At 37.6% G+C, this 24588-nt stretch overlaps 1 protein-coding gene across 1 annotated transcript in view; it reads left to right on the top strand.

The window, feature by feature from the left end:
- Window positions 1-24588, top strand: part of LOC128566490 (phosphatidylinositol 3,4,5-trisphosphate 3-phosphatase TPTE2-like) — a 99627-nt gene that overhangs the window by 33891 nt on the left and 41148 nt on the right. The window contains exons 11-14 of the mRNA XM_053563332.1: window positions 7328-7392; window positions 17892-17952; window positions 18787-18868; window positions 18972-19060. Coding sequence (XP_053419307.1) covers window positions 7328-7392; window positions 17892-17952; window positions 18787-18868; window positions 18972-19060 — 297 coding nt within the window. The remainder of the gene's footprint in view (window positions 1-7327; window positions 7393-17891; window positions 17953-18786; window positions 18869-18971; window positions 19061-24588) is intronic.

Below are 24588 nucleotides of genomic sequence, written 5' to 3'. Positions count from 1 at the left end.
GCAATTCTGAACTCTCAGTACTCCCCTCCACTCTCACCCGGAGGTCTGGAAGCCTGTCCCCAATGGAGTCTGGAATTTTGGGAATTTTCTCCAGAGGTGTGGACAGGGCATAGGCTGTTGCAGGTGTGTGCTGATTCTGTGGGATGGGTTGAGGAGAAGATGGACTGAAGGAACTGTGTGGGACAGGAAGAGGTGGTGCCCCATGGCACAGAGCAGCAGCAGCAGGAACAATAGGGCTCACAACCCTGGTGATATTTTGGAGAAACACTCCCTGTCTCTCTGGGCAACCAGAGAAAGCCAAGCATCTTCTTTGGTGGCAGACACTGGTGAAATAGATCTAGTATGGTAATGCAGGCCCCATGAGTAAAGGGTATGCCTGAGGCAGTACCGGCCTGGGTGGGGTATGGTGGGGACAGAGAATAGAAGATGTGTGCGCAGAGATGGCATACTCCCAGGTTGGGGCTGAGCCAAGACTGTTTAAGTGAGCCTAAGAAGGACCTGGCCCTCAGGGGATCAGAGATGAGACAAAGGGAGGTGGGCAGAAGCTGGAACTCAGAGCTGAGTGTGAGCTCTAACTGCACCAGCCCCAACACAGACTGAAGCAGAGACAGACACACCAGCTCCAGGGACTGGCACACACTGGGGCTAAGTTGCAGTTTCAGTGAACTCAAACAGCACCTGGTCCACAGGGGAATATAGCCAGGACAGAATCATAAATTTGGCAAAAATATAAGTTTCAGCAACATCATTCAGAAGTGGGGCTGGAACTGAGTGAAGTGCCCCAGCTTCCATTAACCACCTGAGGTCGTCAGGCCTCCGTTCCCCCTGTCAGATGGTGGCAGAGTGTGGAGGCCTGGCCAAGAAGACATAGATCTCCCTGTAACTCAGCGGGTGTAAACGCCTGGAGCATCTGCTCTTTGGAAGGAACTGGGTCACAGCCATGCAGGGCTACCAGTGACTGGGTGTGACAGAGCTGCAAGGTGGGAAAAGAGGCATTAAACTTCCCAGATTAATACACTTGCCATGGGTCCTTCTGACTCCATGGAGCACCATAATGAATCATGCTTGAGCTGCCAGCAGATGCCTGCTATCTAGCTGCCGGAGACATTTTGAACTCTCCCACTTGAGACGGAGTGCTGACTGGACCAATCACCCAAGAACTATGCAAAGTTGTACCCTGGGTGTGTGGTTGTGGGAAGGTTTGATTTTCCTTTTCCAGTTGTTGCCCATGGGAGGCAGGATGACTTAATTGCTGATATTTCTCCACAGTTGAGACTTCAACCCAGAGTAACTGATTCACTAGGGTAGTACAGAGACCAGCTGAAAAAAAGACAGAGCCACTTAGCCCCACCATACCAAATTATGTCCCCAGTGTCTCAGGCCGTAGCACTGTATGGGTCTTTTGCAAAGTTCTAGGGAAAGATGTACAGACACCAGTCCTAGCTCTGGGGAAAATGGCTGGTTAATCACTACTCCAGGAGCCCATCAACCCAACATCACCTTATCTGCTCATCTAGCCAAATGGTGTAAAATAATCATGGGGTGGAATCAGCAGAAAAACTCCAGTAACATGAATAGCCAGGGTAGATCAACACCCCCAAGAAATTATACAACTGAAGATCCCATTCATAAACAAATGGCTGAGATGTCAGAAATCAAATTCAGAATCTGGGTTGCAAATAAGATTACTAGAATGGAGGTAAAGTTGGAATTAGAAATTCAAGGAACATTTCAAAAGTTGTCTCAAGAATTCAATGAATTCAAGGACAAAATCACCAAAGATTTTGCACATTGAGACAAGAATTTGCAGCATGGAAGAAAAAATACCCAATGTACACTGCTCTACTATGAAACTAATTTGGAACTCTCACATGAAAGCTATAACCCAGCTACAACTTAACAATAGGGGGAAGTGGGAAAGGGGGTGGGTGGATAGAGGGAGGGGAATCGGTGGGATCACACCTGTGGTGCATATTACAGGGGTATTTACGAAACTTGGTAAATGTAGAATGTAAATGTTTTGGCACAGTAACTGAGATAACGCTGGAAAGGCTATGTTAACCACTGTGATAAAAATGTGTCAAATGGTTTATGAAGTGAGTGTATGATGCCCCATAATCATATCATTGTATACAGTTATGATTTAATAAAAAAAAAAGAAATTAATAAAAAAAAAAAAAGAATTTGCAGCCCTCAAAGATCTGAGAAATACAGTGGAATCCCTCAGAAACAGAATGGAGCAAGCAAAAGAAAGGATTTCTGACACTGAAGACAAAGCTTCTGAACACTCCGGATCATCCTCTCAGAGAGCTCTGGGATGATTTGAAGAAAACTAATATTCACCTTATAGAAATCCCCGAAGGTGACTAAGTTGCTTCATAAGGCACAGAGTCTCTTCTTTATGAGATTATGAAGGAGAACTTTCCAGATAGGCCAAGAGATTCTGAAATTCAGATAGCAGACTGTTTCAGAATACTGGCACAATTCAACTGAAATAAGACACCATCCAGGCACATCATAATTAACTTCACTAAAGTTAACATGAAGGAGAAAATTCTGAAAACAGCAAGATGTAAGAAGACCATTAACTACAAGGGGAAGAATACTAGAATGACTGCAGATCTCTCTGCTGAAACCTTTTCAAGCTAGAAGAGGGTGGTCATCAACTTTTAATCTCCCTAAAACAAAAAAACACTTTCAACCCAGGATCCTGTACCCTGAAAAACTGAGTCATTTATGATGGAGAAATTACTTTAATGAAATTCACATGTTGAAGAAATTTGACATGACTAAACCAGCTCTCCAGGATATTCTCAGACCTATACTCCATAATAACCAGCACAATCTTCCACCACAAAAGTAAACTCACTCAGAAATTTTTGATCAAATTTCAACTTCCACAATGGCAAAAGGATTAAAAATGTCCACTGGACTTTCAAAAAACTCGATACCCCAAATTCTACCAGGCTTATCAATATTCTCAATTAATATGAATGGCTTAAATTGCCTTCTAAGAGGCACAGGTTGGCTGACTGAATACACAAATAGGCCAGATATCTGCTGCATACAAGAATCTCCTCTTATCTTAAAAGATAAATATAGACTTAGGGTGAAGGGATGGTCATCTATATTTCAGGCAAATGTAAAGCAGGAAAAAGCAGTGTTGCAATTTTCTTTGCAGATACAAGAGGCTTTAAACCAACAAAAGTAAGGAAAGATAAGGATGGTCACTTCCTATTTGATAAGGGTAGAACTTAACATGATGAGACTTCAATTATTAACATTTATGCACCCAAACAAGATGTGTCTCAATTTATAAGACTCTAACAAACATGAACAACTTGATTTTCCCCATCATCATAATAGTCAGAGATTTTAACAATTCCTTGGCAGTGTTGGAAAGAGCCTCCAAAACGAAGCTAAGCAAAGAAATTTTGTACTTAAACTTAACCGTTCAAAATTTGGATTTAACAGACATCTACAGAACATTTCATCCTAATAAAACTGAGTACACATTCTTCTAATCAGCCCACAGAATGTACTCCAAAATTGATCACATCTTAGGTCACAAATCTAACCTCAGCAAATTTAAAGGAATACAAATTATTCCTAGTATCATCTCAGACCATCATGGAACAAAAGTTGAACTAAATAACAAAAGGAATCAGCATACTCATACAAAAATATGGAAGCTAAATAACCTTATGCTGAATGATAGCTTGGTTGTAGATGAGAATAAGAAGGAAATTACCAAAATTTTGGAAGAAAAACGATAATGAATACATAAATTATCAGAACCTCAGGGGTACTGCAAAGGCAGTCCTAAGAGGGAAATTTATATTACTGCAAGCCTTCCTCAAGAGAATGGACAGAGAGGAGGTTAACAACTTAATGGGACATCTCAGGCAACTGGAAAAGGAAGAATATTCCAATCCCAAACACAGCAGAAGAAAAGAAATCACCAAAATTAGAGGAGAATTAAATGAAATTGAAAACAAAAGGATTATACAACAGATCAATAAATTGAAAAGTTGGTTTTTTGAAAAGGTCAATAAAATAGATAAACCTTTGGCTAACCTCACCAGGAAAAAAGTGTAAAATCTCTAATTTCATCAATCACAAATGGTAAAGACGAAATAACAACAGACTCCTGAGAAATTCAAAAAATCCTTAATATTACAAAAAGCTCTATTTTCAGAAATACAAAAATCTGAATGAAAGAGACAAATACTTGGAAGCATGCCTAGACTTAGCCAGAATGAAGTGCAAATGTTGAACAGGCCTATATCAAGTTCTGAAATAGCATCGACCATACAAAATCTCCCTAAAAAGAGGAGCCCGGGACCACATGGCTTCACATCAGAATTCTACCAAACCTTTAAAGAGGAATTAGTACCTATATTACACAACCTTTTCCAAAATATGGAAAAATAAGGAATATTACCCAACACATTCTATGAAGCAAACATCACCTTGATCCCCAAACCAGGAAAAGACCCAACAAGAAAAGAAAATCACAAACCAATATCACTAAAGAATATTGATGCGAAAATATTCAACAAGATCCTAGCAAACAGAATCCAGAGTGAAACAAATAATGCACCATGACCAAGTGAGTTTTATTTCACAGTCTCAAGGCTGGTTCAATATACGTAAATCTATAAATATAATTCAGCACATAAACAAAAAGCAATGACCATATGATTCTCTCAATTGATGCAGAAAAAGCTTTTGATAACATCCAGCATCCTTTCATGATCAGAACACTTGAGAAAATTGGTATAGAAGGGACATTTCTTAAACTGATAGAGGCCATCTACAGCAAACCCATAGCCAATATCATATTGAATTGAGTTAAATTGAAATAATTTCCACTCAGATCAGGAACCAGGCAAGGTTGCCCATTGTCTCCACTGCTTTTTAACATATATGGAATATATATGGTATATATTTTAACATATAATGGAAGTCTTAGCCATCACAATTAGGCGAGAAAATGTGATCAAGGGTATTCATATAGGGTCACTCTTTGCAGATGATATGATTGTATATCTGGAAAACACCAGGAATTCTACTATAAAACTCGTAGAAGTGATTAACGAATATAGCAGTGTCTCAAGTTACAAAATCAACACTCATAAATATGTAGCCTTTATTATATGCCAACAATAGTCAAGCTGAAAAAACAGTCAAAGACTCTATTCCATTCACAGAAGTGCCAAAGAAGATGAAATATTTGGGAGTTTCTATAACGAAGAATGTGAAAGATTTTTATAAGGAGAACTATGAAACTCTATGAAATGAAATAGCTAAAGATGTTAACAAATGGGAAAACATACCATGCCCATGACTGGGAAGAATTAACATTGTTAAAATGTTCATATTACTCAAAGCAATATACAATTTTAATGCAATCCCTATTAAGGGTCCACTGTCATACTTTAAAGATATTGAAAAAATAATACTTCATTTTATATGAAATCAGAAAAAAAAACCTCAAATAACCAAGATAGTACTCAGAAACAAAAACAAAGCAAGAGGAATTATGGTACCAGAATTCAGACTATACTATAAATCGATAGTGATCGAAACAGCATGGTATTGGCACAAAAACAGAAAGGGAGATGTATGAAATAGAATAGAGAACCAAGAGATGAACCCAGCTGCTTACCATTATTTGATCTTTGACAAGCCAATTAAAAACATTCAGTGGAGAAAAGATTCCCTATTTAACAAATGGTGCTGGGTGAACTGGCTGGCAACCTGTAGAAGACTGAAACTGGACCCACACATTTCACCATTGACTAAGATAGACTCTGACTGGATTAAAGATTTAAACTTAAGACATAAAACTATAAAAATACTAGAAGAAAGTGCAGGGGAAACCCTTGAAGAAATCAGTCTGGGCAAATATTTTCTGAGGAGGACTCTACCCCCCACCCCCGCCAACCCGGCAATTGAAGCAGCATTAAAAATGCACTACTGGGATCTGATCAAACTAAAATACTTATGCACAGCCAAGAACACAGTAAGTAAAGCAGGCAGACAGCTCTCAGAATGGGAGAAGATATTTGTAGGTTATGTCTCTGACAAAGGTTTAATAACCAGAATCCACAGAGAACTCAAACATATTATCAAAAAAAGAACAAGTGATCCCATCTCAGGCTGGGCAAGGGACTTGAAGGGAAACTTCTCTGAAGACAGGCGCAGGGCCTACAGACATGAAAAAATGCTCATCATCCTTAATCATCAGACAAATGCAAATCAAAACTACTTTGAGATATCTTCTCACTCCACTAAGGTTAGCCCACATCACAAAATCCCAAAACCAGAGATGTAGGCATGGATTTGGAGAAAAGGGAACACTTCTGCATTGCTGGTGGAAATGCAAACTAATCTGTTCCTTTTGGAAAGATGTTTGGAAAACACTTAGGGATCTTAAAATAACCTGCCATTCAACCCTACAATTCCTCTACTAGGTATATATCCAGAAGACCAGAAATCATATTATAACAAAGATATTTGTACCAGAATGTTTATTATAGCCCAGTTCATAATTGCTAAGTCATGGAAGAAGCCCAAGTGCCTATCAACTCATGAATGGATTAATAAATTTTGGTATATGTACACCATGGAATATTATGCCACCTTAAAGAAAGATGGAGACTTTACCTCTTATATGTTTACATGGATGGAGCTGGAACCTAGTCTTCTTAGCAAAGTGTCTCAAGAATGGAAGAAAAAGTATCCAATGTATTCCACCCTACTATGAATCTAATTTATAAGCACCCATACTTCCATATGAAAGCTATAACCCAACTACAGCCCAAGATGAAGGGGAAAGAGGAAGAGCAATGAAGGGGAGGAGTGAGGATGGGTGGAGACAGGGTAATTGGTGAGACCACATCTACGATGCATCTTACAGTGGTACATGTGCAATTTACTAGGTGTAGAATATAAATGTCTTAATACAATAACTAAGAAAATGCCGTGAAGGCTATGTTTAACCAGTTTGATGAAAATATTTCAAATTGTATATAAAAACCAGCACATTCTACCCCATGATTGCATTAATGTACACAGCTATAATTTAATATAATTAATTCATTAAATATTTTTAAAAACAACATGCAAGGTTTCTGGTCAAATATTAAACAACTTAATATTTGATCTTGATTATCCTGAATGTGTATTAACTGGGTTTCTGTCAACTTCAATTTTTAAAGTTCTTTTCTATGAAAAAAGAGATTGATTATATATCAATTTTATGTTTCTATATTGTTTTACCTCTAATGACATTTGTGACAGTGTTAGCTTTGACTTTCAGATCATATTATTGCCATGTCGTACCCAGCCGCAGGAAAGCATTCTTTATACAGGAATAAAATGACGGTAAGGATATTTATTTCTAAGTGAATGCACACTATTTAGTTTAAGGTGTTTTTTGTTTTAGCCAGAATCTTGTTCTGTTGACCAGGTTTGAGGGTACTGAGGTTGTTATAGCTCACTGCAACCTCAAACTCCTGAGCTCAGGTGATTATCTTGCATAAGCACTGAAGGCCAGACTGCCTGGCACCCACTTCTGCCTTTGATCCCATACATTAACCAGCAAAGTTGCCACTTGCCACACATACTTCTGCGGATCTGAAGACCAGCCTACCTGGTTCTCACTTAGCCAGTGACGCTACCCCCGTGACTAGTGGAGACACCACACTCAGTATATGACCCCAGCCTGAAATCCAGCTGACATGGTATCTGTGGCCCTCAGCTAAGCCACACCACTGCCTCCATGAACATCCACAGTTTAGGACACTGATACTTATAGAAACTGATAATGTTAATTACAACTGAAGAAATCACATGAACACTGTACGCACCTACAGCCAAGGCAAAGGCACCCTACCCATATAGGACAAAACTGAAGGCAAAAAAATCCTCATCTATGAAAACTAATTGATAAAATTGGAGGAGGCAACTGTTTCACCAGATGTGCGAAATCAATGGGGATACAAGGAACATGAAATGCAATGAAATATTACACCTCCAAAGAAACACAATACTTCCCCTATAATAGATTCATAGTAACAAACTAAATTGCCTGAGAAGGAATTTTTAAAAGTGACTTTAAGGAAACTCACTGACATATAGGAGAATACAGATAGATAATATATTACAAAATTAGGGAAACAATTCATGATCTGAATAACAAATTCAACAAAGATATAGATATTATTGAAAAAGAACCAAACAAATGTTGGCACTGAATAATTCAAGGAATTAAATAAAAAAAACAAAATTAACATCAAGAGCTTCAAAATCAGCTATACCAAGCAGCAAGAAGAAGTTCAAAACATCAAGACATGTCTTTAAAATAACCTAGGTATCACAAAAACAGAAAAGAATAAGAAAGAATGAAGAAAGCCAATGGGAATTATGGTACACTATTAGTCAAACAAATATTTGCCTTTGGGGGAATTCAGAAGGACAAGAAATGAGAAAAGAGATAGAAAATTCTCTCCAATAAAATAATAACCAAAATATCCCAAGTCTTGGGAGACATATTGACATCCAGATTCAGGAAGCACAAAGTTTCCCAAATAGATGCAACCCCACAAGTTCCTTTCTGAGGCACACAATAGTCAAATAGTCAAAATCAAAGACAAAGATTTCTAAAAAAAAAAAAAGCAAGACAAAAGCTTCAAGTTGGGCGGCACCTGTGGCTCAGTGAGTACGGTGCCGGCCCCATATGCCGAAGGTGGCGGGTTCAAACCCAGCCCCAGTCAAACTGCAACAAAAAAATAGCCGGTTGTTGTGGCAGGCGCCTGTAGTCCCAGCTGCTCGGGAGGCTGAGGCAAGAGAATCGCGTAAGCCCAAGAGTTAGAGGTTGCTGTGAGCCACGTGACGCCACGGCACTCTACCAAGGGCGGTACAGTGAGACTCTGTCTCTACAAAAAAAAAAGAAAAAAGAAAAAAAAAGCGTCAAGTCATATATAAGGGAATATCTATTGGACCAACAGTAGATGAATCACAGGAAACCTTACAGGCCAGGAGAAAATAGAATAATGCAAAGTACTGACAGAAAAAAACATCTAGCCATAATCCAGAAAATACTATTTCCAGGAAAGCCATCCTTCAGTAATGAAGAAAGAAAGTATTTTCCAGAGAAGGAAAAACTGAGGGAACTTATCACCATTGGACTATTTAATGGTGTCCTACATCTGGAAACAAAAGAATGATTACCATCATGAAAACATGTAAAAGTATAAAACTCACTGAGCAGATATACAAATGAGAAAAAGAAAGGAATCAAACTTTATCACTACAGAAACCCAATAAACTGCAAAGATAAATGATAGTAATTGAAGAAAGAAATAAAGGATATACAATACAACCACAAAGCCAAGGAATGACAGGAGTAAGTCTTTACCTATCAGTAATAACTGTTTTTTTTTTTTTATTGTTGGGGATTCATTGAGGGTACAATAAGCCAGGTTACACTGAGTGCAATTGTTAGGTAAAGTCCCTCTTGCAATCATGTCTTGCCTCCATAAAGTGTGACACACACCAAGGCCCCACCCCCCATCCCTCTTTCTGCTTCCCCCCCATAAACTTAATTGTTATTAATTGTCCTCACATCAAATTGAGTACATAGGATTCATGCTTCTCCATTCTCGTGATGCTTTACTAAGAATAATGTCTTCCACTTCCATCCAGGTTAATACGAAGGATGTAAAGTCTCCATTTTTTTTTAATGGCTGAATAGTATTCCATGGTATACATATACCACAGCTTGTTAATCCATTCCTGGGTTGGTGGGCATTTAGGCTGTTTCCACATTTTGGCGATTGTAAATTGAGCTGCAATAAACAGTCTAGTACAAGTGTCCTTAAGATAAAAGGATTTTTTTCCTTCTGGGTAGATCCCCAGTAATGGGATTGCAGGATCAAATGGGAGGTCTAGCTTGAGTGCTTTGAGGTTTCTCCATACTTCCTTCCAGAAAGGTTGTACTAGTTTGCAGTCCCACCAGCAGTGTAAAAGTGTACCCTTCTCTCCACATCCATGCCAGCATCTGCAGTTTTGAGATTTTGTGATGTGGGCCATTCTCACTGGGGTTAGATGATATCTCAGGGTTGTTTTGATTTGCATTTCTCTAATATATAGAGATGATGAACATTTTTTCATGTGTTTGTTAGCCATTCGTCTGTCATCTTTAGAGAAAGTTCTATTCATGTCTCTTGCCCATTTATATATGGGATTGTTGGCTTTTTTCATGTGGATTAATTTGAGTTCTCTATAGATCCTAGTTATCAAGCTTTTGTCTGATTGAAAATATGCAAATATCCTTTCCCATTGTGTAGGTTGTCTCTTTGCTTTGGTTATTGTCTCCTTAGCTGTACAGAAGCTTTTCAGTTTAATGAAGTCCCATTTGTTTATTTTTGTTGTTATTGCAATTGCCATGGCAGTCTTCTTCATAAAGTTTTCCCCAGGCCAATATCTTCCAGTATTTTTCCTATGCTTTCTTTGAGGACTTTTATTGTTTCACACCTTAAATTTAAGTCATTTATCCATCTTGGATCAATTTTTGTGAGTGGGGAAAGATGTGGGTCCAGTTTCAGTCTTTTACATGTAGACATCCAGTTCTCCCAACACCATTTGTTGAATAGGGAGTCTTTCCCCCAAGGTATGTTCTTGTTTGGTTTATCGAAGATTAGGTGGTTATAAGATGTTAGTTTCATTTCTTGGTATTCAATTCGATTCTAAGTGTCTATGTCTCTGTTTTTGTGCCTGTACCATGCTGTCTTGACCACAATGGCTGTGTAGTACAGACTAAAATCTGGTATGCTGATGCCTCCAGCTTTATTTTTATTCCTATGAACTGCCTTAGCTAACCGTTTTTTTCCGGTTCCATACAAAACGCAGAATGATTTTTTCCAAATCTTGAAAGTGCAATGTTGGTATTTTGATAGGAATGGCATTGAATAGGTAGATTGCTTTGGGAAGTATAGACATTTTAACAATGATGATTCTTCCCATCCATGAGCATGGTATGCTCTTCCATTTGTTAATATCCTCTGCTATTTCCTTTCTGAGGATTTCATAGTTTTCTTTATAGAGGTCCTTCACCTCCTTCGTTAGGTATATTCCTAGGTATTTAATTTTCTTTGAAACTATGGTTAAGGGAGTTGTGTCCTTAATTAGCTTCTCATCTTGACTGTTATTTCTGTATACAAAGGCTACTGACTTGCGGACATTAATTTTATATCCTGAAACATTACTGTATTTTTTGATGACTTCCAGGAGTCTTGTGGTTGAGTCTTTGGGGTTCTCTAAGTATAAGATCATCTTGTCAGCAAAGAGGGAGAGTTTGACCTCCTCTGCTCCCATTTGGATTCCCTTTATTTCCTTGTCTTGCCTATTTGTATTGGCTAGAACTTCCAGCACTATGTTGAATAGTAAAGGAGTAATCACTTTTAATGGAAGCAGACTAAATTCCCAATTAGAAGACCTAGGCTTGGCTGAAAGTATTTTTTTCAATGACCCAACTATATGTTGCCTACAAGAAACTCATCTGACATGTAAAGACAAACATAGATGGAAAAAGATATTCCAAGCAAACATGAAGCAAAAGTAAGCAGTAGCAGCCATACTTACATAAGATAAAATAGATTCTAAGTCAAAAACTGTAAAACGTGACAAAGAAGGTTATTGTATAATGTTAAGGGGAAAACTTAGCAAGAAAATATACTAATTGTGAATACTGGGTGGTGCCTGTGGCTCAAAGGAGTAGGGCACTGGCCCCATATGTTGGAGGTGGCAGGTTCAAACCCAGCCCCAGCCAAAACTGAAAAAAGTAAATAAATAAAATAAAATAAAATAATTGTGAATACTATGTATATATGGCTCCAACACTAGAGTAGCCAGATATATAATAAAACAAACATTATTAGATGAAGAGGAAAGAGATATTTCATTCAAGAGTAGTTGAGGCTTTTAACACTCATTCTCAGCATTGGGAAGATGATCTAGGCAGAAAATCAACAGAGACACAACAGATTTATTTACAGTGTAGACCAAATGGACCTAACAGACATACAGAACATTTCATCCAATAGCTACAGAGTGCATGTTCTTCTCATCAGCATACGGAACATTCTCCAAGATAAACCATGTGTTAGGTAATAAGACAAGTATCAACAATTTTTTACAAATTTGATTCATATCAGTTATCTTTCCTGACCATGATGAAATAAAACCACATGTAGAAATAATAATGAAAGGAACTTTGGAAGTTATACAGATACATGAAAATTAAGCAATATGCTCCTGAATAACCGATAGGTGAATGAAGAAATGAAGAAAGAAATTTAAAAACTCAAATTAATCAACAAAAAGAGCAAACAATCACATTTATAAGTGGACAAGAGGCTTGAAAAGAAATTTCTCTAAAGAAGACAGGAAAATAGCCAAAAAACAAATGAAAAAATTGCTCCTCATCCCTAATCATCAGAGAAATGCAAATCAAAACCACTCTGAGATGTTACCTAACCCCAGTGAGAATAGCCCTGATCACAAAATCCCAAAGCTGGGTGGTGCCCGTGGCTCAGTGGGTAAGGCACCAGCCCCATATACCGAGGGTAACGGATTCAAACCCAGCCCCAGCCGAACTGCAACAAAAAAAATTGCTGGGCATTGTCGCAGGCACCTGTAGTCCCAGCTACTTGGGAGGCTGAGGTAAGAGAATTGCCTAAACCCAGAAGTTGGAGGTTGTTGTGAGCTGTGTGGTGCCATGGCACTCTACTGAGGGCAATAAAATGAGACTCTGTCTCTACAAAAAAACAAACAAACAAAAAAATCCCAAAGCTGCAGATGCTAGCATAGATATGGAGAGAAGTGAACACTTTAACACTGCCGGTGGGATCACAAACTAATACAACCTCTATGGAAAGAAGTATGGGCAATCCTCAAAGAGCTTAAAAGTAGACCTTCTATTTGATCCCACAATACCATTACTAAGTATCTACCCAGAAGAAAAAATATCATTTCCTACAAGGACATTTGCACCAGAGTGTTACTGCAGTTCAATTCACAGTTGCTAAGACATAGAAGAAACCCATGTGCCCATCAACCCGTGAATGGATTAATAAACTGAGCTATACATATACCATGAAATATTATCCAGCCATAAAAAGATAGTTACTCTAAATCTTTTTTATTAACCTTGATAGAGTTGGAGCACATCCTTCTTAGTAAAGTATCACAAGAATAGAAAAGCAAGTATCCAGTGTACTAACTCCTAATATTAAACCAAAAGAAAAATAACTACACACCCATACAAGAGAAAAACACAAGTATATTCATGTGTGGGGAAGGAGGGAAGAGGAAAAGGGGAAAGGAGAGGAGAGCGGGGATGGGTAAGATCTCACCTAATGTGCAAAATGTGAGGGACTACAGCATACCCCCTGGATAAAGGGTTTAATTACAACTTGAACTTTTCCCTGGAAATGCTAACAATGGACCCTAATTATTTGCACCCTCATATTAATGTGAAACAAACAAACGAAAAATAAATAAAAATAGAAACTCATGGGCGGCGCCTGTGGCTCAGTGGGTAGGGCGCCGGCCCCATATGCCGAGGGTGGCGGGTTCAAACCCAGCCCCGGCCAAAGTGCAGCAAAGAAAATAGCTGGACGTTGTGGTGGGCGCCTGTAGTCCCAGCTGCTCGGGAGGCTGAGGCAGGAGAATCACCTAAACCCAAGAGTTAGAGGTTGCTGTGAGCCGTGTGACGCCACAGCACTCTAACCGAGGGCAGTACAGTGAGACTCTGTCTCTAAAAAAAAAAAAAAAAAAATAGAAACTCATGATGCCGTGGAATGCAGCAAAAGCTGTACTAAGAGGTGTTTTTTTTTTTTTTTTTTTTGTAGAGACTGAGTCTCACTTTATGGCCCTCGGTAGAGTGCCATGGCATCACACAGCTCACAGCAACCTCCAACTCCTGGGCTTAGGCGATTCTCTTGCCTCAGTCTCCCGAGTAGCTGGGACTACAGGCGCCTGCCACAACGCCCAGCTATTTTTTGGTTGCAGTTCAGCTGGGGCCGGGTTTGAACCCGCCACCCTCGGTATATGGGGCCAGCGCCTTACCGACTGAGCTACAGGCGCCGCCCCTAAGAGGTGTTTATAGCACTAAACACCTACACCAAAAAAGTAGAAAAATTAAATAAACAACCTTACAATGCACTTCGTGGAACTAGAAAACAAGAACAAACAAAACTAAAATTAATGGAGAAAAGAAATAGGAAAGATTAGAGCAAAAATAAGTGAAATTGAGATTAAAACAATACAAAAGATGAACAAAATGAAAAATTTGTTTCTTGAAAAGTTAAACAACATAGATAAACCAATGTTTAGACTAAGAAGGAAAAAAAAGATAAGACCCAAATCAATAAAATCAGAAATGAAAAATGAGGTCTTTCAGCTGATAATACAGAAATATAAAGGATCAGGCCAGGCACAGTGGCTCATGCCTATAATCCCAGCACTCTGGGAGGCCAAAGTAGGTGGATTGCCTGAGATCACGGGTTCAAGACCAGCCTGAGCAAGAGCGAGACCCTGTCTCTAAAAATAGCCAGGCACTGTGGCAGGTGCCTGTAGTCCCAGCTACTCAGGAGGCTGATGACAAGAGAATCACTTTAGCCCAGGATTTTGAGGTTGCTATTAACTATGATGCAATGGCACTCTACCAAGGGTAATAAAGTGAGACTATCTCTCTCTCTCTCTCTCTCTATATATATATATATACACATATATGTACTCTATATATATATATTTAGAGTACATATGTGTATGTTTATCCACATATATACACATATACATACACACACATATATAAAGAATTATTAAAGACTATTATAAACAACTACAGGAAAACAAATTGGACAACCTAGAGGAAATGGATAAATTTCCTACCAAGACTGAACCAAGCAAAAAGAGAATATCTGAACAGGCCAATAATGAGTAACAAGATTGAATCAGTAATAAAATCTTTTATAAGCAAAGAGGAGCCCAGGACTAGATGGCTTCACCACTAAATTCTGCCAAACTTTTAAAGAAGAACTAACACTGATTCTTTTCAAACTAACCGCCCCCCCCCAAAAAAAAAAAAAGTCAAAGGGCAGGTAATTCTTCCAAACTCAAATCTACAAGTTTACCATTAATCTGATTCCACAACCAATGAAAAACACAACAAAAAAAGAGAGACTAGAGGTCAGTATCACTGATGAACATGGATGCAGTAATTCTCAATAAAATACTAAGAAACCAAATCCAACAGCACATCAAAAAGCATGATTAAATGTTATTTATCCCAAGGATGCAAGGGTGATATGATATATTCAAATCAATAAATGTGATACACTGCATCATCAGAATGAAGGACAAACACCACATGATCACCTCCATAGATGCAGAAATGGCACTAGGTAAAATTCAGTATCCATTCATGATAAAAGCCATCAACAAATTAGGTATAGAAGGAACATACTTTGATTGATACAGTAAAAGCCTTATATGCAAACCCACCAGTAGCATCACACTGAATGGAGAAAAGCTGAAAGCTTTTCATCTAAGAACTGGAACAAGACAGGACGGGCACTTCCTCCAATTTTTTTTTTTTTTTCAATGTAGTACTGAAAGTTCTACCAGAGAAATCAGGCAACAGAAATAAATAAAGAACATCCAAGTTGGAGGTAAAATAGTCTCTGTTTGCAGATGATATAATCCTCTGCATAGTAAAACCTGAAGATGCCACCAAAACAAAACAAATGATCAACTTAAAATGTTTACGCACATCTAAGGATGCAATCAACAAAGCAAAGAGACAAACTTCAGAATAGGAGAAGATATCTGCAGCATGTTACAACTCCCAGAAATCACTAACAAGCAGAATCTCAAATCATTAATTTATCAGATACTTTTTCTGCATCTATGAAGAATATCAAAATGTTTTTCTCCGGCTACCCTGGCTGTGTTTCAAGCCTATGGCAAAAGGCAAAGTCTAGAATAGAATCTCACAGGTGTTTTTGCAACCTCTGCTTTGTGTCATCCCATTGAACAATTCAACTCACATGCTGGAGCTCAAAATGAGAGAGGGAAAAATAAGGTGAAGAGCAAGGGCTTGGGTGTAGGGAAAAGTGAAGAACTGAAACTATTGATGGAATCATTCTCCCTTATTCTCAGGAAGGGACATATTTCTATTCATGAAACGACTTTACAAACTATAACTAATATACAGAGACTCAGGAGTTGAGCAGCTGTATAAAAATCCATTTGCAATTTGACTGAGGTCCATTAGATGGATCATTCTACTTCAGGGCAGCCATCCCCAAATTTCCAGAATCCATCTTTTATGAGTTAAGCATTTTTTGATTGCTAATATTGGTTTTTAGTAGACTGAGATGTCAGTTAATGACAGCTTATCTAAATTGAGCGAATTTTCTTTGGTTAGGTTTTGTGGTGACAATTATCAATTTAGCAACAACACTTGATATTAGATGGGATGTTTTGTTAAAAGCCAAAAAATGTCATGTGTATGTAAATCAAAATGAAGACATTCGTCTTGGCTTCTGGGGTGAGGGAGTACTACTTAAGTTGTTGCTAATGAGTTATTTTGTTTCTTATACTATCCATAGTTCTTATTTAGTTAACTTTACTGACAATTATTTTCCCCTTTTGGTCAATTGTTGAGGCATTTTATAAACAGAAATTTCAAATTTTTAGGAAGTCAAATCCAAACCTATTGTCTGTATCTTGATTCAACACTTCTTCCTCATCTAAAAGCTTCAGTCATGTTCACTTAACTTTCTTAGAGATATTTATAGTTCTAATACTTGATTTTTAAATACATATGAATGCTGTGTAAGAGATTCCATGAATTTTTGAATTGTATAAGACTTTTTATCCTTTCCCCACTCCACATGCTATGTACAGGCAGTGTTCATCTTTTTTACTTTCCTCGTGATAGGGATAACCACTTTAACAAATTGATCACTTTAATACCTTAAATTTTTCTCAATAGTAAGCCAGTAATCATTGCTGTGATGGTACTATACTAATCAGTTTTTAAATTTTGTAAGTCACTTTTGTGGTTGTACTGAGGTATATATGTATGTGTGCGTATTTCATATGGATAAATTTTCTGAAAATATTGTTGGATGAGTATGGCGATACTTACTGTATTTTAAATAATAATCACTATTTCTCATTTTGAAGAGATATAAAGAGATATATCTTTGCATATATGTTCTTTGCACAGATATATGTGTATACATATACAGAGACAGGTATACATTCATTTTAGAAAATGAGAAAACACAGATGAGCCAAAAGACTCTCCATATTGTTAACACTTATCTAAAATTTGATGCTTATCTTTTTCTATCATGCATACACGCACACATAATCATACCAATATTTTTTGCATTTATGTATTTGCATAATGTTTAGATATACCGTAATATCCAGATTGTTACATAAAAGACATATCTGTGCAGACTTAGATTTAAGTAAGAACCATATCTTACTGTGAATTAATAATTCCAAACAAATTTACTTAAATTTGCTAGTTGACCACCCAATTTCCTTCTCTGGTAACGTTAAAACAGTGCATCTTGAGAGTACAGGCTAATCTAAGTAGCCAAGCACACTTTGTGGTCTGAAAAACACTGTGGGTTAGGTATGACTTGGAAATAACATAACTTCATAGTCCTTGAATCTCCTCTAGAAGATGCCAATGAGAGACAAATGAGTAGAAAGTAATAATCATTTTAGATTATTCCTAGGAAATGTCTTCTGTTGGTGCCATGTGGATATGTAAGATATGCATCCATCTTTTTTAGGAAGTTGTGCGGTTCCTGGACATGAAGCATCCAAATCACTATCAAGTCTACAATCTGTGTAGTATGTACCTGACTTGATGTTTTGCCACTGTAGATAGAAAACAGGTTGCTGCCTGTAAGAAGATATTATTTTTCCATTGCTTTTAATCATAAGTATTTGGTGCTGTTGGCAAGTGAGTTCAAATATTCCCATCTTGCACAAGCCCCATTTAGAAGGAAGAGTTGGCCCAATAGCACCAAGTACCCTATGAGGGAGGGAGGCCTTGTGGGACCAAAGAGTCTGAAGGGGAGGTGAACCATTTTAGGGAAGATCTACTCTAGTGATATTAGGCTTAGGAAAATCTTGCTGTTGTTCCCGTCAGATTTCTTTATGAGGACATAGAGAATTTAACAAATGTGTACCCTAACCCAGTAGAAGTGGACTGTGATGAGAGACTCTGGATGGCAGAAAAATACGAAAAAACAAAAAGCCCAGTAGAAAACAGATTGCCTCCTAGTTTACCACTCTGTCTCTCATGATTTTTTCCCTCTACCTGTATATTATTACTACATAGACATTTTCAGGGTGGTGGGGGTGGGGCAGCAATTTTGGTCAGCTATCCTGGCTTCTTTCCTTGGTTTCTAATTACCTGTGGAGTGAGTAGTATGCTGGAAAATTAAAAGTAAGTCCTATTAAGAAAACAAGTTGGACTTAGGTAACCTGAGACAAACTACTACTATTCTTATGTTTTTGAGGTCTTTGTATTTGTTTTAGAGCAGCAGAAACCACTCAGAAATTTCCTTTCAAGGTAGATAAGAAATTTCTAATAAAAAAATTTTAAGTATTCGTAACTTCTTCATTTACTATTTTATTAGGTATGGAGATACAACATCACATATGTATTATTTATTTTAGGTGAACGAGGTTATAACCCTAAACACTTCCATCATAGGGTTTGTAGACTCATGATCGACGACCATAATGTCCCCACTCTGCGGTAAGTGCTAAGTCAAATTGACTATCAGAAGAGGGCTAAATACACTGGGCTTGACTTTGTGGAAATATTTTAACTTACCTAAAAATCTTCTATTTGAAATCAGTGAGATGTTGGTGTTCTCCCAGGAAGTTGAGAAGTGGTTGGCCCAAGATGAAGAAAATGTTATCGTGCTCCATAGTAAAAAAGGCAAAGGTAATATTTTTTTTCATCTCTGTCTTTCTAAAGACATTAAAGAGCTATATTAAAGTACAAAAATGAGGAACATATTACTATTAATAAGTGTTAATAGTTTTAGCATTTGAAAATATTAGTGTCATTATGAAAGGAAAGGAAAGAGAAAGGAAAGGAAAGAGAGAGAAGGGACGGGAGGAGGAAAGGAGGAAGAAAGGAACAGTGTGAGGAAGGGAAGATGGTAGAAAAGGATAAAAGGAACCAAAGAAAGTTTAGCATATTTTCTCTTGTTGATCAACTATTTGGGTTTCCTATTTATTGATTTTCAAGTTCATATCACTAAAAATGCAAATTGTATTTAAGTGTCAATGCAGATTATTTTAGTTAAGGTTCTTTGATTTTTCATTAATAAAATTGTATGTATTTATAGCATACAACATGGTGTGTTGATGCATGTATACATTGTGGAATGGCTAAGAAAGCTAATTTACATACACTGATTATTTTTTTGTGGTGAAAACATTTAAAGCAAATTTTTTCTTAAAAGTTTTCAAGTATATAATACATCAACTATGGTTACCCTATCGTACCATCAATTTACGGAATATATATGCTTCTTGTCTAGCTGAAAATTTGTATCCTTTAACCAATATCTCCATAATTCTCCATTTTACCCCCAGCCACTAGTAATCACCATTCTTTTTTCTGCTTCTATAAATTAGGTTTTTTAGATTCCACACACAAGTGAGAGCATGCAGCATTTGTCTTTCTGTGCCTAGCTTAGTTCACTCAGCATAATGTCCTTCAGGTTGATCCGTGTTGTCTCAAATGACAGAATTTCCTCCCCTAAGATTGAATAATATTTTCTTGTATATATGCACCTCATTTTCTTCATCCATTCACCCATTGATGGACACTTAGGCTGATTCCATATCTAGCTATGGTGACTAATTCTGCAGTGAACATGGGAGTGCAGATGTCTCTTCAACATGCTGATTTCATTTCCTTTGGATATATACCCAGAAGTGGAATTTCTGAATTGTATAGTTGCAGGCAGGATGGAGACCAAAGACTCCATTTTTGGCAAGGGAAAACACCCCCAGAAAAAGGCAAAAACAGAGAAATAAGCTGAGCAAGGAGGAATAAAAACAGGTCTGCTAAACCAGCTGCTAAATTCTGAGCAATTTCCTGCTTTTCCTAGAAGCCTGGCCTACAGGGGGATACAGCTTGCAAACACTCCTCCTGAATCTGTGAACACTCTAAAGAAACGATGGCCACAGAGGAAGCTGCATGCAAGTCCTGGCAAGAAACATTCACCAGGCCATCTTCTGCCCAGTCAGTAGCCAAACCAAATACACATTGTAGGGATTTGATCTCTGCCAGGCAGAGATCAAGGGAACAGCTTGAGCCCTGAAATATGGGTAGGAGAGCTTATATTCCTTGTCACAGAGGAAGATGCCTCTGGGTGAAGAACAAAAAAATTCTTCTGTCCCATGGATTCTTCAGAGGAGACAGATGCCACTGGTGGCGTTTTACTTCACAGTGAACTAGTAGGGATTAACCCCCCACCCCCCAAGGAATCTGTGTGTGTGACCACAGACAGGAGGCTGCCCCCACACAAAGGCTCAGGTTTCGGATTTCTCAAGTCTGCTCAGACCCTTAAAGTTAATGTTTGTAGAAACAATAGGAGCTGATGTATTTATTCAGAGAAAATGCTGCTGTTTTTGTTCTCTTCCTCAGTTTACCTTCTGGGCTAATGAGGAAATGGCCTTCTATAAAAACTGAGCGAAGCAAACACTGAAGACCATTTGCTGCAACCCCACTAACAGGCGATCCCCCCGCCGTGTCTCCCACCTTTAAAAATTCTATTTTGTATGGCCTGTCTTTGTCTCTTGCTGCAAACATCCACTTATGTACAACTTGCAATAATGAGTGGAGGCTATTACAGACAATAGAAAAATATACCTATTCTGACTTACATACAAATTCAACTTAAGAGCAAACCTACAAGACCTATCTTGTAAATAACCTGGGGACTGACTGCATAAGTGTTCCTTTTTCTCTGCATCTATTGTTTTTTGGACTTTTCAATAAAAGCCATTCTAACTGGCATAAGGTGATAACACATTTTGATTTGCATTTGCATTTCTCTGATGATTACTGATTGAACATTGGACATTTTCCATATGTTTATTTGCCACATGTCTATCTTCTTTTGAAAAGCTTCTATTCATGTCTTCATGCACTTTTTAAAGGGATTGTTTTTTTCCTTGCTGATTAGCTTGAATTTTTTGTAGATCCTGGTTATTAGCCCTTGATTTGATGTATAGATTCCAAATACTTTTTCCCATTCTGTAGGTGGTCTATTTGTTTGGTTGATTATTTCTTTGGCTGTGCAGAGGCTTTTCTTTTCTCTCCCACCCACCCCTGCCCCCAGTGGTAAGAATTATATTTGACAGAAAGGAGTACAGAAGGAGTGAAAAGTACCAGAGCTTCTGGCAAAGGGGAAGACCCAAGTCAGAAGTCTTCCATGCAGAAACTTTTTAATTTAATGAAGTCTCATTGGATTGCTTTTGTTGTTGCTGTGATTGCCTTTGGGGCCTTCTTCATAAATTCTTTGCCTAGGCTAATATTTAGAAGAGTATTTCCAATATTTTCTTCTAGAATTCTTGTGGTTTCATGCCTCACATTTTATTTATCCTGAATTAATCTTTGTGAGTGGTGAGAGATATGGATCCTGTTTCATTATTCTGCAGTGGCTATCCAATTTTCCCAGAACCATTTATTGAATAGAGTTTCTTTTCCCCAGCTGCCTTGTTATCTGCCCTGTTAAAGATGTTGCAGTATGTAAATGGTTTCACATCTTGGTTCTCTGTTCTGTTCCACTGGTCTATGTCTCTGTTTTGTACTAATTCCATGGTGTTTTGGTTAGACCCTTAAAGTTAATGTTTGTAGAACAGTTTGAAACCTGGTCATGTGATGCCTCCAGATTTGGTCTTTTTGCATAAGATTGCTTTGGCTCTTCGGGCTCTTTTGGGCTCTTTTGGGCTCTTTTCTATTTCCAAAATCACAATGTTGACATTTTGATGGGAATTGCAGTGAATTTGTAAATTATTTGGGGTAGTGTGGACATTTTCACAATTTTGATTCTACCAATTCTTGAGCATGATATGTTTTTCCATTTGTTTGTGTGATATCCAATTGTTTTCTTTGGTGTTTTAGAATTGTCTTTGTAGAGAACTTCATTTCCTTGGTTAAGTAGATTCTTAGGTATTTTATTTCCTTTGTGACTATGATGAATAGTATTGAGTCTTTGATTTGATTCTCAGCATGACTGTTATTGGTGTATAGAAGTACTAATGATTTATATATACTAACTTTGTAAGCTGAGACTTTGCTGAATTTATCAATTTCGGAGCCTCTTATTGGAGTAAGATCTTATTGACCATAAGATCATATGGTCAGCTGTTCTTTGCAATTCATTATTTTTTTATCCACCCTAGCACTAGCTAGAAACTTTGATATGGTGCAGAATTAGAAATGGCAATAGCAGGCATGTATATTCATGCTGTTCTGTTCTCCAAGGAAAAGCTATCATTGTCTCTTCAGCTGTTTTAGGTTGTGCTTGTCTGCACACACATGCTACCCTTTTCTTTCAGTGTGCTGCGGTTTTTTAATTACAAGTAAGTGTTGACTGCTATAAGAAGATTTTTCTAAATCTTTGTGATAAAACAATTTTTCTTCTTTTTTCTATTGATATAGTTAATTTCATTGATTGACAATTAAGGGGTAAGCCAACTTACATTCCTGGAATGAATGCAGTTTATTATTTACTTATTTACTAGAATTAGTAAATACTGAACTCTTATTTATTTTAGTATTAATTGTTATATATTTGTTATATTTTCCTTTTAATAAATGGCTGGATTCTGTTAATATTTTGGTTAGGATTTTTTATTTATGACATCAGTGTGATTGGCTATGATTTTCATTCCTCATAATTTTAAATTTTGGCTTCCTAAAATGAGTTATATTATTTCCTCACTTTTAATTCTCTGGCTGAGTTAGCATATGTTGATTTTTCTTTCTAGTCTCATTTGTTTGTTTATTTATTTCTTTTTATTAAATCATAGCTGTGTACATTAATACGATCATGGGGCACCATACACTGGTTTTATATACCATTTGACATATTTTCATCACACTGGTTAACATAGCCTTCCTGGCATTTTCTTAGTTATTGTGTTAAGACATTTATATTCTACATTTACTAAGTTTCACATGTACTCTTGTAAGATGGACTGCAGGTGTAGCCCCACCAATCACTCACCCTCAGCCTATCCTCCCTCTTCCCCATATTCTTAGGTTATAATGGGGTTATAGCTTTCATATGAAAGCCATAAATTAGTTTCGTAGTAGGTCTGAGTACATTGGATGCTTTTTCCTCCATTCTTGAGATGCTTCACTTAGAAGAATATGTTCCAGCTCCATCCATGTAAACATGAAAGAGGTAAAGTCTGTATCTTTCTTTAAGGCTGCATAATATTCCATGGTGTACATATATCACAATTTATCATTCCATTTGTGGGCACTTGGGCTTTTTCCATGACTTAGCAATTATGAATTGGGCTGCAATAAACATTCCGGTACAAATATCTTTGGTATAATGTGATTTTTGTTCTTCTAAAACATTCAGTGGGAAAAAGATTCCCTATTTAACAAATGGTGCTGGGTAAACTAGCTGGCAACCTGTAGAAGACTGAAACCGGACCCACACCTTTCACCATTAACAAAGATAGACTCTCCCTGGATTAAAGATTTAAACTTAAGACATGAAACTATAAAAATACTAGAAGAAAGTACAGGGAAAACTCTTGAAGAAATTGGTCTGGGTGAATATTTTATGAGGAGGATATCCCGGGCAATTGGTCTGGGTGAATATTTTATGAGGAGGATATCCCGGGCAATTGAAACAGCTTCAAAAATACACTACTGGGACGTGATCAAACTAAAAAACTTCTGCACAGCCAACAGCACAGTAAGTAAAGCAAGCAGATGGCCCTCAGAATGGGAGAAGATATTTTCAGGTTATGTCTGTGACAAAAGTTTAATAACCAGAATCCACAGAGAACTCAAACATATAAGCAAGATAAGAATAAGTGATCCCATCGCAGGCTGGGCAAGGTACTCGAAGAGAAACTTCTCTGAAAAAGACAGGCGCACGGCCTACAGACATATGAAAAAATGCTCATCATCCTTAATCATCAGAGAAATGCAAATCAAAACTACTTTGAGATATCCTCTAACTCCAGTAAGATTAGCCCGTATCACAAAATCCCAAGACCAGAGATGTTGGTGTGGATGTGGAGAAAAGGGAACACTTCTGCACTGCTGGTAGGAACACTTCTGCACTGCTGGTGGGAATGCAAATGAATACATTCCTTTGAAAAGATGTTTGGAGAACACTTAGACATCTAAAAATAGACCTGCCATTCAATCCTATAATTCTTCTCATTTGTTTATTTTTATTTGGTCACCTCTGTCTCTGA

This window comes from Nycticebus coucang, chromosome 15, assembly GCF_027406575.1.
Source record: "Nycticebus coucang isolate mNycCou1 chromosome 15, mNycCou1.pri, whole genome shotgun sequence".
NCBI lineage: Eukaryota > Metazoa > Chordata > Mammalia > Primates > Lorisidae > Nycticebus > Nycticebus coucang.
The sequence above is the reverse complement of the archived record's forward strand: the minus strand, read 5'-3'. Positions and strand labels throughout refer to the sequence as shown.